We start from the raw sequence: 14,745 nt of genomic DNA on the forward strand, positions 1-14,745 counted from the left end.
AGACGGCCAACGGTCCTTCGCTGGGTGGAACAATGTATGTACTGTAAGAACTGTAGGCGTGTTGGGTGAGCCTGACGGTAACCAGTGAGCATGCACGACGGGGCGACAACGTAGCTCCAGCAGCAGAGAAACATTTAATTCCTGTGAAGCTGATCTCCAGTCGGGAAGGTCGAGGCCGTGATGTGCATAAGGTAGAGCAATTAGAGCCCAAGGCCAGTTCGTCTCGCTCCCCCGCTCTGGCAACCCGCGCTCTCTCATCTCTGCTCGCCTCCTCCCTCTCCTCCTTCCATCTCATCTTTCCCAGCTCCGGGAACCTGTAAAACAGTTTCCTTTTCTTCGTGTGCTCTTTGTTCTCTTGACGTCTCCTCGGTGCTTCGTCTGCTGCGTGCGACGGAGCGTACAACGTCGGATACGCCGCCGGTCCAGCGTCTGGTCTATGAGCAGAGCTGATTCAACTCCGCATATCCAGGGGGGCTGACCCCAGGCTGGCTGGACAGCGCTACTCTCCGAGCCTCACACAAAACAACAAGAACTCGACCTACTAGACGGACAGAGAAACAAGGACAGCATCTCCTTTCGAGTGTTGCAGGTCTCTCGAGGCGTCTCTGGTAAGTTTATGGCGCTGCTTGTCGCATCTCAATAATGCTCCTCCGACGGCCCCTCAGCCCCTCCCCTCTCCTTACTTACAACACACCGCCAACCACCACTTCCCCAGCCCTCGTTTCCCCCCCTAAACCCCTCCCCCGGCCACTTCGTCTTCCTCTCCGCCACTGTGCACCCCTCTCTGGCTGCAATTGTTGGTCTTCAGATCGACATTGTACCGCCTCCCCTGTTTACCAAAGATCTATCCGATCTAGCTCTTGCTTGGGGGATCTCACTGACATGTCGACCGCGGTCCACGTTGCAGCCTGACCTTGCCCGCATCCTCCCACCATGGCCTTCAAGAACGGCCTCAGCGAGCGACTCGACGAGCTACGCTTCACCTCACCGCGCTCTCCTCAGTCCGAATCCCCTTTCTCGGGTTATGGCTCTCTTTCGCCGGGTCAATCGAGCTTCATGGCGTTCCAACGACCTTCTCAAGATGTGCGCGCCAACCTCCAACGCCGTTTCACCACCGACGCGAGCAAGCTCTCTTCGTGGAGTTATTTCAATCAGCAGCAGCAACCTCAGTTGCCGGAGTCCATAGACCTGCTCTCCTCGGTAAGCTTGTCATCTCTACAATTGCTTCCCTTGCACCGGGTGTGTTTATTGCGCTTGAGGGGAATCTCTGTCCTGCGGGATGTTGACCACATTCACCGGTGACTGTTGCTCGATTACCCCTCCTCACCCGATAGGCATTCATTCACTGTCAACCATTTCACTGACACTTGCAAATTGGTAGACTACTCAGCTTCATAAATCCCAGCTCGTGAGACCTCCAGCTTCCTCCTTCACCTCACCCCTCACCCCCAATTCATCTCTCAGTTCTCTCGATTCTCACCCTCGTACACTGCCTAACATCAGATCCAGTTCGAAAAGAAGCGCCAGCATATCGAGTATATGCGAGAGCAAAAGAAACGCTTCGAAGCGGACATGAAGCTCCTTGATCTCCAGCACGAGAGGGAGAAACAGGAAATGGACCAGCTGGCACGCGACCTGGCTCAGGCAGGGCTCTCTGGCCCTGTCAGTGAACCTACCACTCCGCCTGAGTATCGTGACAGCGGATTTCCCACTGTATTTTCTCGTCCTACTCGATTCTCTACCTCGAGCGTCACGTCCTCCCCGGGGATCTTCAATGTCTTCGCCCCGTCTCAGGTAACCTCTCCTCAATCTAACCAGGCTAGGTCCAGCGCTGCCCAGACTCCCAACAACCGTTTCTCTGTACAGTCTGTGCCGGGCTCCCGTAGAAACTCGGAAGAGGAGAGCTACTTTAGCGAGACTCTTTCACCATATCGCAATTCGTCATCGTAAGTTCTAACCTTCATTGTCTTGTGGATAATGGCAACATTCCCCCACCAGTTGGGATTGTATAGTTTTTGTTCTATTGTCCCCCCTCTGATACTTTTCGCCTGGTCTCGTCCATTTCGTCTCATCTTTTGTCTCGTCTTTTGTCTCGTCTTTTGTCTCGTCTTCTCACCCACGTGCTCACCACTTTTGTCTGATGGCTACCCATACCATACCCCCACATTATTATCACAGCACTATGGCTTTACTAGCTTGGGATTTTCACTGACAAAGGCGGATAGAGTGAACAACCGTTATTCGATGCCTGTTACCGGCTTGTCATCTCAGCTCCGCTCGAGCCTGGCGGGCTTTGGCAACAACAATAACGGTAACGGCATTGATTCCTTCAGTGCGGCCAAGTATCTCTTCCACAATGAAGATGATAGAGCGACCCTGAAGGACGAAGACAGGCTCCCGACTCCTGACATCAAGAGCTATCTCAAAATGACCGATCCAGATGACAAGTTCCCTACTTTGTCTCGTCGTGAGGACAACTCGGGACTGGTAAGTCTGTTTTAGGCTATGGCGGGAACACTGAATGCTAACGCTTTGAGCAGCTCTCTGCCAACTCTGATGCGCTGGACTTGGCCAATTCCCGTACTCCAGGACCACAGGACAACTGGAGCTCGCACAACCGTCATCGCTCTTCTCACCAGAGTATGCCCCAGGGTGCGCTGAACATGTACCGTCTCGATCAGCTCAGCAGCCCTCAGAGTGAAAAGCCGATCAACGTGGCTAATCCTTCTCGCCACCTAGCTCGTCACTCTCTCGAAGTCAATCTGCTCTATGGCGGTGAAAATGGCCATGAAGCGCTGGCTCCCAATAACTCTAGCCGTCCGACGTCCCTGCAGTCGTCCTATTCGACCAACGATCTCCCGACTGTCAAGGGCAATGGCTTTAATGCCGCCATTACACCCCCAAAGACCCACGCTGAACAGTTCCACCACCACAATGCCAGCTTGGGTCGCATTCCCGGTAACATGGTCGGTAATCGGCAGAATCGTGAGTCGCCAGAGCGTGATGAGATGAAGCTCCACACCACGCAGGGCCAGCACTCCGCTCTTCAAGCAAGCGCTGCGCCATTCGGACCTCAGTTGACTTCTCCTACGTCTCCTACGAGCATCGCCGGCTCCGTCACTCCAACCCCGCTTACGGCGTTTCAGACTCCATTCTATGGTTATGGTATGCCAGCCTACGCCGGTGCGAACCCCATGCAGGCCAACGGCCAAGTGCAGAACTATACGGCACCGGGTTCGTATGCCGCTTACCCATACGGGAACTATCGGTTCCCTGAGAATTCCGCGCGGGGCTTGAACTCTCGTCGCAATGGGGAGGGAGATGCTCCTCAGCTGTCTCGTTTCAGTAATGTTCCCCTCGAACATTACCGCGGCGAGCTCTACGGACTGTGCAAGGACCAGCACGGATGCCGTTATCTCCAGAGGAAGCTTGAGGATCGCAACCCCGAGCATGTCCAAATGATATTTGACGAGACCCACATGCATGTGGTTGAGCTGATGACCGGTATGCAGTGGGCAATTTTCTCTCCCAAATGTTATATGACGCTAACTATCAGCTTCTAGATCCCTTTGGTAATTATCTCTGCCAGAAGCTACTTGAATATTCCAACGATGAGCAGCGTACTGCTTTGATTAACAACGCGGCGCCGCAGCTTGTGAAGATCGCACTCAACCAGCATGGAACCCGTGCTCTCCAGAAGATGATCGAGTTCATCTCTACTCCTGAGCAGACGCAGACCGTGATTCGCGCTCTTCGGGACCGCGTGGTGGATCTCGTGCAAGATCTGAATGGCAACCATGTTATTCAGAAGTGCCTCAACCGTCTCTCCGCTGAGGATGCCCAGTTCATTTACGAGGCGGTTGGTGGTAACTGCATCGTCGTCGGAACTCATCGCCATGGATGCTGTGTCCTCCAACGCTGCATCGACCACGCCTCTGGCGAACAGCGTGCCCGCCTCATTGCGCAGATCACCGGCAATGCCTTTCACCTCGTCCAGGACCCCTTCGGTAACTACGTTGTTCAGTACATTCTTGATCTTGCTGAGCCCCATTTCACGGAGCCCTTGTGCCAGAGCTTCCGTGGCAATGTTCCCGCCTTGTCGAAGCAAAAGTTCAGTTCGAACGTGATTGAGAAGTGTCTTCGCACTGCAGATTACCAGATGCGCCGCCAGATGATCGATGAGATGTTGGCCCCCAGCGAGCTGGAGAAGATGCTCCGGGACTCATTTGCTAACTACGTGGTCCAAACTGCGATGGACTTCGCTGACCCTGAAACCCGTGCTCGCATGGTCGACGCCATCCGTCCGATTCTTCCGTCTATTCGCCAGACCCCTCATGGTCGCCGTATTGCTGGAAAAATGATGGGATCCGAGGGTTCTGGCAGGACCAGCGGCGCTACGAGCAGCACTGCAAGCGGACAGGTCACTCCTAACGAGATGACTTCTGGTCAGCTCCCAGCGACATTGCAGATTCCTCAGAAACCTTTCTTGTACCAACACAACTCTTTCCCCGCCTCCAACGTCGGTCCTCAGTTCGGAAACCAAGGCATGGGGTTTAGTGACGCCGGAAACTCTGCCTTTGTCCCTGGTTCTGCATCCGGGTCCGCCTCCAACACCCCGTCTGGCGGTGCTAGCGAGACGCACACCCCCATATTCAGCCCTACGCCCCAGCATCCTAACGGCAGCCTTGGTGCTCAGGGTCAAGTGTACGGATACATCTAGAGTTTTCTTTTGTTGTTTCCGATTCATGAGACCTTGTTACAGGATTGTACTCATACTTGAGACGATGCAACGATATTCATGACTTTTTACGGCCCTCGACTGACTGTCAGCGAGATTCTCGGGAACCGAATGTGACAACATACCAAGACCGCCATATTTCTGCTTTCCCTTCGCATCATTTCTGAATCTGCCTGGCAACGCATTTGCAGTACTGGCGTCTTGATTTATCCTTTTGTACACCAATTTTGGATGCTACTGCATGCACCAACATCATAACGACGAAATCTTACCATATGTGTTTATGATCGAAGCTATGTCTCACTTCACTTATGGCAAGCAGCATCTGGCCTCTTGGTTTCCTTTTCATGATTGTGCTTTTATTTTTACACCCTTTTTTTCTTTTCTTTTTCTCTTCTGTGGCAAATCGCCCTATGATCATCTATGCAGAGAGAGCAGCTTTGCGTCAGAAAACAAACTGCACTATCATCCCCTCCTCATTTTGCCCCTGGTTTACCAGACGATTGATCATTTTGACGCAGAAGCAAGCATGACAGTATATTACAGTGTGCTGGTCTCAGAGCTGGCGATCCCACTTCTTGTGTCTTCTTTGATTCAGAACGGGACATTGGTTTGCACATGCAACTGATTAGCTCCTGGGTTTGGTATTTGAAGATTTATGGCTTCATGTCACTGGATCTCTTTGGAAACCATTTTGTCTTTATATTGGCATTAGGCAGAATAGATGTATCCATACTTTGAACCGCATTGGTCTTGTAGTGATCTTACTGTCCTACATCAATCCATTGGCTTTACTCAGCTATTCTAGTTTGTAGACATAATTCTGGGAAACCTTCTTCTTTGCCATGTAAACGCATCTATGATATGCTACCATAAAGATGCACATGAATAGCTGAATAAGTTGAGATTGCTCATCTCGGATAATTACTGTATTTAATTATCTGCCGACCGTTTCTACCTGCCGACTGTTTTTTACTATAGAACGCTGAATTATTAAATCTACTAGATTTCAATAATAATATGTTTAAATTAATTAATATTTAGAGGGTTTAATCTAGGCGAATAGTAGATTATATTAGACTAGTTTTTAGGATCTCTAAATTGCTTAGGGAGTTATATCTGCTGTCCTTAACTAATTATTATTAAGGGGATTATTTTAGCTTTAACTACCTATTTAATAGTATTTTCTTCTAATATCTGTTATTTTATAGGTTTAAATCTCTTCCTTAGGCTTTAATTAGCCTATTTTAATTCTTTTTAAAGCTAAATAGCTGCCTATTTTATTACTTTTTCTTCTTTTTTAAAGTATTATTTTTCCTCCTATACTTATAGATAAGGCTAAATAGTCTATTTCTTAAATTTTATGCTTTTTTTAAGTAATATATTATTTTTTTTCTTACTGCTACTATTGCTAAAATTAAAGCTTTTATTTTTAGTATTATAATTATTATTTAGCTTTCTCCTTATTTATTAGAATCTATTATACCTCTTAAACTTTAATTAGACTAAAAAAAATAGTATTATTATCTTTTAATTAGTAGGAAAAAAGCTATAAAGTCTTAGTAAGCTATTACTTATAAGGAACGGGGGTTCCTAGAAGTTACTGATAAATTACTCCGCCAGCGATTATAGCGAGAGGGGTAATAGCTTTATATATCTAGCTCGGAGAAGGGTCTATTAGTAAGATAAAGGGTTAACTATTATAATAAAGGGTCTAATTAGTATAGAGAAGAGTCTATGCTAGAAGGTCCTAATAGTAAAGAATCTATATAAATAAAGAAATAGTAGGGTATATATTATATTAGAATAAATTACTAGCTTCTAATAAGATAGCAATCTAGAGCCTATTTATATTCTAAATCTTAAGCACTTCTTAGCTTTATCTTATATAAATTCTAAAAGTGGGAAGAGTAGAATTTAACTAATTACCTTAGTATTATATTTAAATTTAGAGCTTTACTATAGTCCTATAAGCTTATGCCCTAGCAAGAAGCTAAGGGCATAATAATATTCTCTCTCTTTTTAAAGGCTTATCTTTAAGCTATTATAAAGTTATTATATTAAATATAGAATATAGCTTTATAGAGGTTTATAATATAATAAATAAAAGAACTTCTTGCTATCTTTATAATAAAAGGTTAAGAAATTATATAAATTAGAAGTGTTATTTATATAATATTATAAGGTTAGAATTTTAACCTCTAGTAACTATCTTCCTACTTCCTGCTATATATAGCTCCTAGTCTTAAATATGTTTAAATAAAGATCTAGACGTATTTTTAAGGTTATAATAATACTAATAGTATAGCAGTTTATTAAACTTAAAAAATTAATTATTTTTTTATTAGTTTTTAAAGCTTCCTGCTTTAAGGGTAAGTTATCTTAATTAACTATATTAATATAAGCTAATTTAATTTAGATAATACCGCCCTGAATTTATTTTATATCTAAGTAATATAAGAAGACTTCTTAAGTAAGTATTCTAGTATAAGATTTTATATATTATATGCTAATTTCTATAGTATTAATAGTTTAAGAATATTATCTCCCCCTCTAGGGAGCTATCTCCTCCTCCTGCCTCTAAGATAGAGAATATAACTGCTGCTATTATAATATAGCTAAATCTAATTACTACTATAATATTAGAAAATAATCCTCTAACTATTATTAAGATATTAGGGACTTTAGCCGCTATTATAATACTAGAGAGATTACCTCCTTAGATAAATATTACCCCTTTTATAGCTATTAATAGATCGGTATCTCTATTTACTTTAAATCCTGTAGAGGATCTATTAGTTAAAATAAATATTACGCTAGAATTAAGGTATAAAAGATTTATACCTCTACTAGATTAGCCTTTTTCTATAGTTTTAGCTATTATATAAATAAGTTTATTTAACTTAATAATAGCGCCAAAAAGCCTGCTAAAAAGAAAGAGGACTTATCTTATTATTAAATTAGCTATTATAGCTAAGCTAAGGGTAACTTCTGCTTATACTATAAAAAGGCCTTAGAGATAAAGTATAGGGCATAAAAAGGTTATTAATATAAAAACCTAGACTAAATTAGCTATTATTAAAATACTAATTAAGACTACTATTATTGCTATTACTAATATAATAGTAGAGAATAGCTTTATTATCTTTTAGCTAGGTAAGGAGTTTCTTCTAATATTTTAAAAGATATGCCTTTATTATTTAAAGGGGCTAATTAAGAATCTAGCACTTTAGTATACCTATACTAATACTAATATTAAGTGCAACTATTATAATTATAAGTATAAGCCCTATATTTTAATCTTACTAGTTTATAAGGATAAGCTTATTTATCTACAGAGCCTTAGCTAAGAGGCCTATCTCTTAGATAATTATAAGTCCTTTAAGAAGGCCTATAATAAATATAAATCCTTTATAGAGGTATACCTGTATAAAATACCTACTAAGGTAAATATAAATAAGCTTATATTTACTATCTTATTAACCCTATCTTTATATAAGCAGTTTATAATATAGCTCCAGTAAAAGTTACTTAGATTACTCTATTTAATAGTATTAAATCTGCAGCGCGTATAAGAAATTATATATATTACTTATAATATTCCTTCTTTCTCTAATAAGGAGGAGAATAAATCTATACTAATAGGGTTCTATAATAGTAAAATAGATAAGTAGAGAGAATTAATCTTAGGCCTATATTTTTAGTTCTTATTAGGGGTAGCTTAATTAAAATAAATTTATTTCTAGATAGACTAGCTTCTTATATTTTTATTAAAACTCTTAAACCTCTATAGATAGGTAAATAGAAAAAAAGTAATATAAATTTAACAATAAAATAGTTAAGTAAAATTTATAAACTTAGTAGGAAAAAAGAGAAATTTTACTAGTTTTATTAACTCCTTTTTCTAGAGCTTTTTAGAGCCCTTCTTAAAGAGGTCTTATTAACAGCTTATATTATTACCTTAAATTTAGCTAATATATCTTAGATATATTTAAGGTCTTCCTTAAGCTGCTATAAATTTTTATAATCTAAATAGCCCTTTTATTTAATTAAATATTGCTTTTTTTCTTATATTATCTATTTATTTAAAATAGCTTTAATCTCCTATTCTAGTTTATTATCTACTAAGATTAGGTCTAGATACTTAAGTTTAGCCCTTAGTCTCTAATAATAGGGCTCTAATAGGGAGATATAAAAAATTAAGTATATTTTACCTAGGCTCTTTGGGAGCTTAAGCTAATAGCCTATAGGCTTAAGTTCTAATTCTCTCTATAACTTTATAAGGTCCTGAGTATTTTATATCTAATTTCTTAATTAATTAATCTGTCTTTAAATTCTTTATTAAAAGGCAGACTTAGTCTCCTACTATATAAGATCTAGGCTTATACTTCTTATTATAATACTTCTATTGCGTAATAATAGCCTTTTAGAGGAATTCTTCTAATTAAATATATATTTTAGCAAGTTTCTTTAATTAATTATTAACTGCTAGTATATTTATTCGCTTCCTAGAGTTATAATTATCTTAACTTCTAGGGTTAAATCTATAAATAATACAGAAGGGAGTTATACCTATAAAGGCATAGATTAAATTATTATATGTAAACTCTGCTATAGTTAATAAAGATACTTAATTATCTTGCTTATAGTTTAAATAGACTTAGAGATAATACTCTAGCATCTAATTCTGCCTTTTAGTCTAGCTATTAGTCTGGGGATAAAATATAGTGCTTAAAAGTCTAATAATTTAAATATAGCAGTAAAGTTCTATCTAGTATTTATTAGTAAATAGCGCCCCTCTATTTAATATAATTAACTATAGAGGTTTAAAGCAGTTATAAATATAATCTATAACAAGGTTAGCTATTTTATTTACCTTTAATATTTTATAAGTAGGGATATAGAGCACTATCTTTAAATAGCAGTCTATAATTATTAATATTAAATTATAGATAATTCCTTATTTCTCTAATAGCAGCAGTCTTACTATAAAATTTATTAAGATATTCTATTATAGCTGCGCTAAGATTAGCAGAGACTTTAGCTCTTTATATAGCTTATACTATAGAATTTAGTTTTTCTAGCAAATATTATATATAGATATATACTCTTATATATCCTATACTATCTTAAGCTAATTAAATCTTCTTTAAAGCAGCTCTTTAGTTTTCTTAATACCTTAATACTCTATATAAAGGTTATTATAATATATTTAAAGGAGCTCTTACTTTATAGTGGGTATATCTAATATAAATATAGTACTACTCTTCTATAGTAGTCCTTTATTGTCTATTCTCTATACTATCTCTAAGCTATCTCTAGGAATATACGCTTTTAGTTCCCTAGTTTTCTTTAAGATAAAGGTATTCCTTACTTAAAGCTGCTTTAATATAAAGAGCAGGCTAGAAATTATAGTATCTTAAATAGACTCTTCCCTAATTATTTTAATAACTAGTATTCTTTATACTAGATATTCTAGACTACCTATACTACCCGCTTTAATAAGTTTATGCTCTAGACTGCTTTCTTATATATACTTATCTTAAGCTTTATATAAGAGCTTTTTTTAAAGACTATAAAGAGTTAGAAGTAATTCTATCTAGGATTTAAATTTAGATAGTTTAAAATCTACCCTCTTAAATAGGGTATCTGTAGCATTAAGTTATCTTAGCTTATATTTAATTTAAAAGTTATATGCTGCTAATAATTCTGCCTATTAAGCTTATCTATTATTTAATATCTTTACAGTAAAGAAATAGCATAAGTTTATATAATTACTTTATACCTATATAGGGTATTTACTACCTTCTAGATAATAATACTAATATTTAAAAGTATTAACAATAGCTAGAAGTTCTTAGTTATAGATCTTATAGCATGCCTCTATTTTAATAAACTTCTAAGCATAATATACTACAGGGTGCTAGTTCTTAGATACAGTTTATTAATCTATTTAAATTCTAATTTATAGACCTATCTCTAACCTAGTACTTAGAGCTATCTTATTACTGTCTCCCTGAAGGAGTATAGCGGTAAGAGCAAATCTTAAGATATTAGTTGCTAGTATTATTAGCTTCTCTAAATTAAAATGCCTTAATACTAGCAGAGTTATAAAAGCTAATTTTAGCTTATTAAATACCTTTGCAGCTTCTCTAATCTAGGTAAATATCTTAATTTTCTTCCCCTAGATGCTTTTTTTTAGCAGATTAATTAGAGGAGCTGTCTTTATAAAGTAATTATAGATAAATCTTCTAAAGAAACTAGTAAATCTTAGGAAGACTTAAACTTTCTTAAAGAATTTAAGCTCTAGCTAATCTCTAATAGTTTTTATTCTACTAGGATCTATTTCTATTCTATCTTTTCCTATAAAAAAATTAAGGAATTTAACTCTTTCCTTATATAATTTATATTTAGATAACTTTATATATAATTTATACTCTTATAGCCTCTCTAGGACCTGCACTATATATCTCTTATACTCCTTAATAGAGTTAGAGAAGATTAAGATATTATTTAAATATATAATATAATAAATATCTAATAATCCCTATAATACCTAATTAATATAGGCTTAAAAAATAGCAGGCGCATTATACAGGCTAAATAGTATTATTAAGTATTTAAAGTATCTATAATAGGTTTAGAAGGCTATCTTCTATTTATCTCCTTAGCAGATTTAAATCTAATAATAGGCGTCCCTAAGATTAAGCTTAGTAAAGATCTTAGAGCTAATTAATTAGTTAAGCATTTTATCTATTCTAGGTAAAGGATATCTGTTTTTTATAGTAATGCTATTTAAAGCTCTATAGTTAATACAGAGCCTTAATATATTATCTGCCTTTAGAATAAATAGAATAGGTGCCTCTATAAGACTAGTTAATAATTATATCTAATTCTTCTATTATATATCTTTAAGATATTTATATAGAATATCTAATTTTTTAGCAGAGAGGTTATAAAGTCTACTTTATAGAGGCGCCTTACTATTTAAAAGTTTAATCTTATATTTATTTATCTTAGCAGGCAATATACTTATACCCTTCTTTAAGAAGACTTTAATATACTTCTTATATTCTAGAGGTAGGTTTTTAAAAGTAATAGGGTTAATTTAGTCCCTATAGAATATATAGATTATCTCTTTTCTTACTATCTTAGAGAATTATTAAGCACTTTTAATCTTTACCTATAGCTAATATAGAATATAATATCTTTAAGTTATTAACTCTTAATTTATAATAGGATTTATAGCATATAGCTATAGTTTCTTAAGAATAATACTTAATCTAGGTATTAGGATAATATAAAAGCATACTTTTACTTTTTCTATTATTTCTTTAGAGTTAGTAATATAGATCTCTGCTTCGAATAATCTATACTTCTAAATTTTATACCTATTAATAGATTTAAAGTTTATATACTATTAGAAGTTTAAAGGAATTCTATAATATATAGCTATATCTAGGCTAATATAGCAGCGGGCTAATCTAGAATTAATAAAAACCTTATCTTTAAATATATTATTAAGAAGGTGCAGTTATACTAAGATATATAAAGATTCTTTCTCTAGCTTAAACTCTTTATTATAAAAGGCTATAATAGTCTTAGGTTTTCCTTTCTTAAAGAGGTCTTTTTTTTTTAGGCATAATTTAAATCTCTATATATAGCCTGTTTTATTATAGTTAAAGCAATAATCTTCTTTTTTAAGCCGATCTTATTCTATTAGTAATCTGAACTTCTTTTTTTTTAGGGTTTAGTTAGCTCTGCGCGCTAGTTATTAGTCTCCTTCTTCTTTTGCCCTAGGGGGGAGTCCTTTAATATATTCTATATTAATCTACTCGCGTTTAGCGGAGTAAGTTAATTTATAGTCTTATTCTTCTTTTAGTTTATCTCCTAATTAGTAGCTAAAGATACTAATTAGTTAAGGTTTATTAGGAGATCTTAATAATTTAATAACTTTATTTAAATCTTAAGTTATAATTTTATATAGAAGATATAAGACTAGATAATTCTATTATTATTAAACCCTTTACCCTAATTTAACTTTACTTAAGCCTGCTTAAAATAGTGTAAAAAGGCTTAAGCGGTTTAATTAAAATATTAGATTAAGGTATAAAAACAGTTTATTACATTTTATTCTTAGTAATATAGATTATTAAGCAAATCTAGTAACTAACCCTTAAATCCTTCTTAGGTTAATATCTAGAAGTTAGGATCCTCTTGCTAGTAAATCTAAGACTAAGCTAATTCTCTATCTAGCAACACTGCAGTATAGGTAACTTTCTTAGCTTTATCTTTAAATAACAAAGTATTATAAGCTAAGTATTTATCTATATACTAGCATTACTAGTAATAGGCATTAAGTATAGTAGCTTTATACCTCTATAATTCTAGTAGCTTAAGCCTTAGCTGCTTATTAGTATAACTAGCAGTAAGGAGCTATAGGAGGTCTCTCTTTATTAATAATTTATTTTCTATTTGAGCTCGCTTTATCCCTAAGCCTATTAGAGTATCTTCTAGGGTTTATAAGCTAGCTTTAGCAATCGGTTACTGCAAGCTAGGTTTAGCGCTCTCCGAATCCTTTAAAATATATATTATAGGCTAAGTGCTAAGACCTTTATCCCCTAAATTATAGAATATATTAATACTGCTACTTATATTGCTAGGTTAAGCAATTTAAATTATAAGGAATAGGGGTTCCTAGAGATTGCTAATAAATTACTCCGCTAGCAATTATAGCGAGAGAAGTAATAGCTTTATATATTTAGCTTAAAGAAAGATCTACTAATAAAATAAAGGGTTAACTATTATAATAAAGGGTCTAACTAGTGTAGAGAAAAGTCTATACTAAAGGGTCCTAATAATAAAGAGTCTATATAAGTAAAGAAATAATAAGGTATATATTATATTAAAATAGATTGCTAGCTTCTAATAAGATAATAATCTAGAGCCTATTTATATTCTAAATCTTAAGCACTTCCTAGCTTTATCTTATATAAATCCTGAAAGCGAGGAGAGCGGGGTTTAACTAATTACCTCAGTATTATATTTAGATTTAGGGCTTCGCTACAGTCTTACGAGCTTATGCCTTAGTAAGAAGCTAGGGGCATAATATTACTTTAACTGCTTATTAAAAATAATATATTATAGACTAGTATTCTATTATTAGAGGAGTATATTTTTAATATATAGGTCTATTATAATATTTATAAGCTTTAATATCTTCTTATTATATATATTATTTAGAACTTCTTATAGAAGCTTTTTAATCCCCCGCTAATTACTTATAGATAATACTAATTAACTTAATTTACTAGAGAAAGGCCTATCTTTAGGTTTCTTTTTAAAATGCTTAAGAATAATCTATAGGTTAAATAGGTATAGACCGGTTGCTGCCTATTTATTATTAATATTTTTTATTATAAAAATAATATCTTAGCTAAAGAAGAAGAGATTAAAAAAATCTCTCTTCTTAAAGCAGCTAAGTCTTAGGCATTTATTTATTTATATATTTAATTAAGTATTATAGGCTCTAGCTAATAGGCTAAATAAAGAAATATTAAGTAACTATAATATATAGATAGAATAAGATAGAAATAATAATAATAAGATTCTATTATAATTATAATAATTAATAAAATATTTTATAATATAAGAGTTATAGCTATTAAGGATTAATAGCTAATAGCTTTTACTTACCTTTACCTTAGTCTTTTTATTAAAGATTTTAACTAGCTAGCAATATCTTATCTTATTATTAGTCTAGCTACTAAGAGAAAAGATAAAAAAATATTTATAAATTTTAGGATTAAATATTTAAAGCTATATATCTTATAATTTTTTTAGTATAGTTTTATAGATTAAAGCTAATAATAAAAATATTTTATTTATATAAATAGCAGCAAATACTATAATTTATTTCTTATTCTTATCTTAGATTAATTATTTAATATATCCTTATTTATAGTAATAATAAGAAAAGATTTTTTTAACTTTTTTTAAAACTCTAA

At 35.3% G+C, this 14,745-nt stretch overlaps 1 protein-coding gene across 1 annotated transcript; it reads left to right on the forward strand.

Moving 5' to 3' along the window:
• The first annotated feature begins 834 nt into the window (after positions 1-834).
• C8Q69DRAFT_117254 (putative RNA-binding protein) lies at positions 835-4,850 on the forward strand. The gene is made up of 6 exons (XM_028625170.1): positions 835-1,200; positions 1,382-1,408; positions 1,510-1,946; positions 2,226-2,487; positions 2,541-3,504; positions 3,564-4,850. Exons 1-6 carry the CDS (start codon positions 934-936, stop codon positions 4,718-4,720), a joined length of 3,114 nt encoding a protein of 1,037 aa, XP_028481452.1. The 5' UTR covers positions 835-933; the 3' UTR covers positions 4,721-4,850.
• The last annotated feature ends 9,895 nt before the right edge of the window (positions 4,851-14,745 follow it).

This window comes from Paecilomyces variotii (genome assembly GCF_004022145.1).
Source record: "Paecilomyces variotii strain CBS 101075 chromosome Unknown C8Q69scaffold_16, whole genome shotgun sequence".
NCBI lineage: Eukaryota > Fungi > Ascomycota > Eurotiomycetes > Eurotiales > Thermoascaceae > Paecilomyces > Paecilomyces variotii.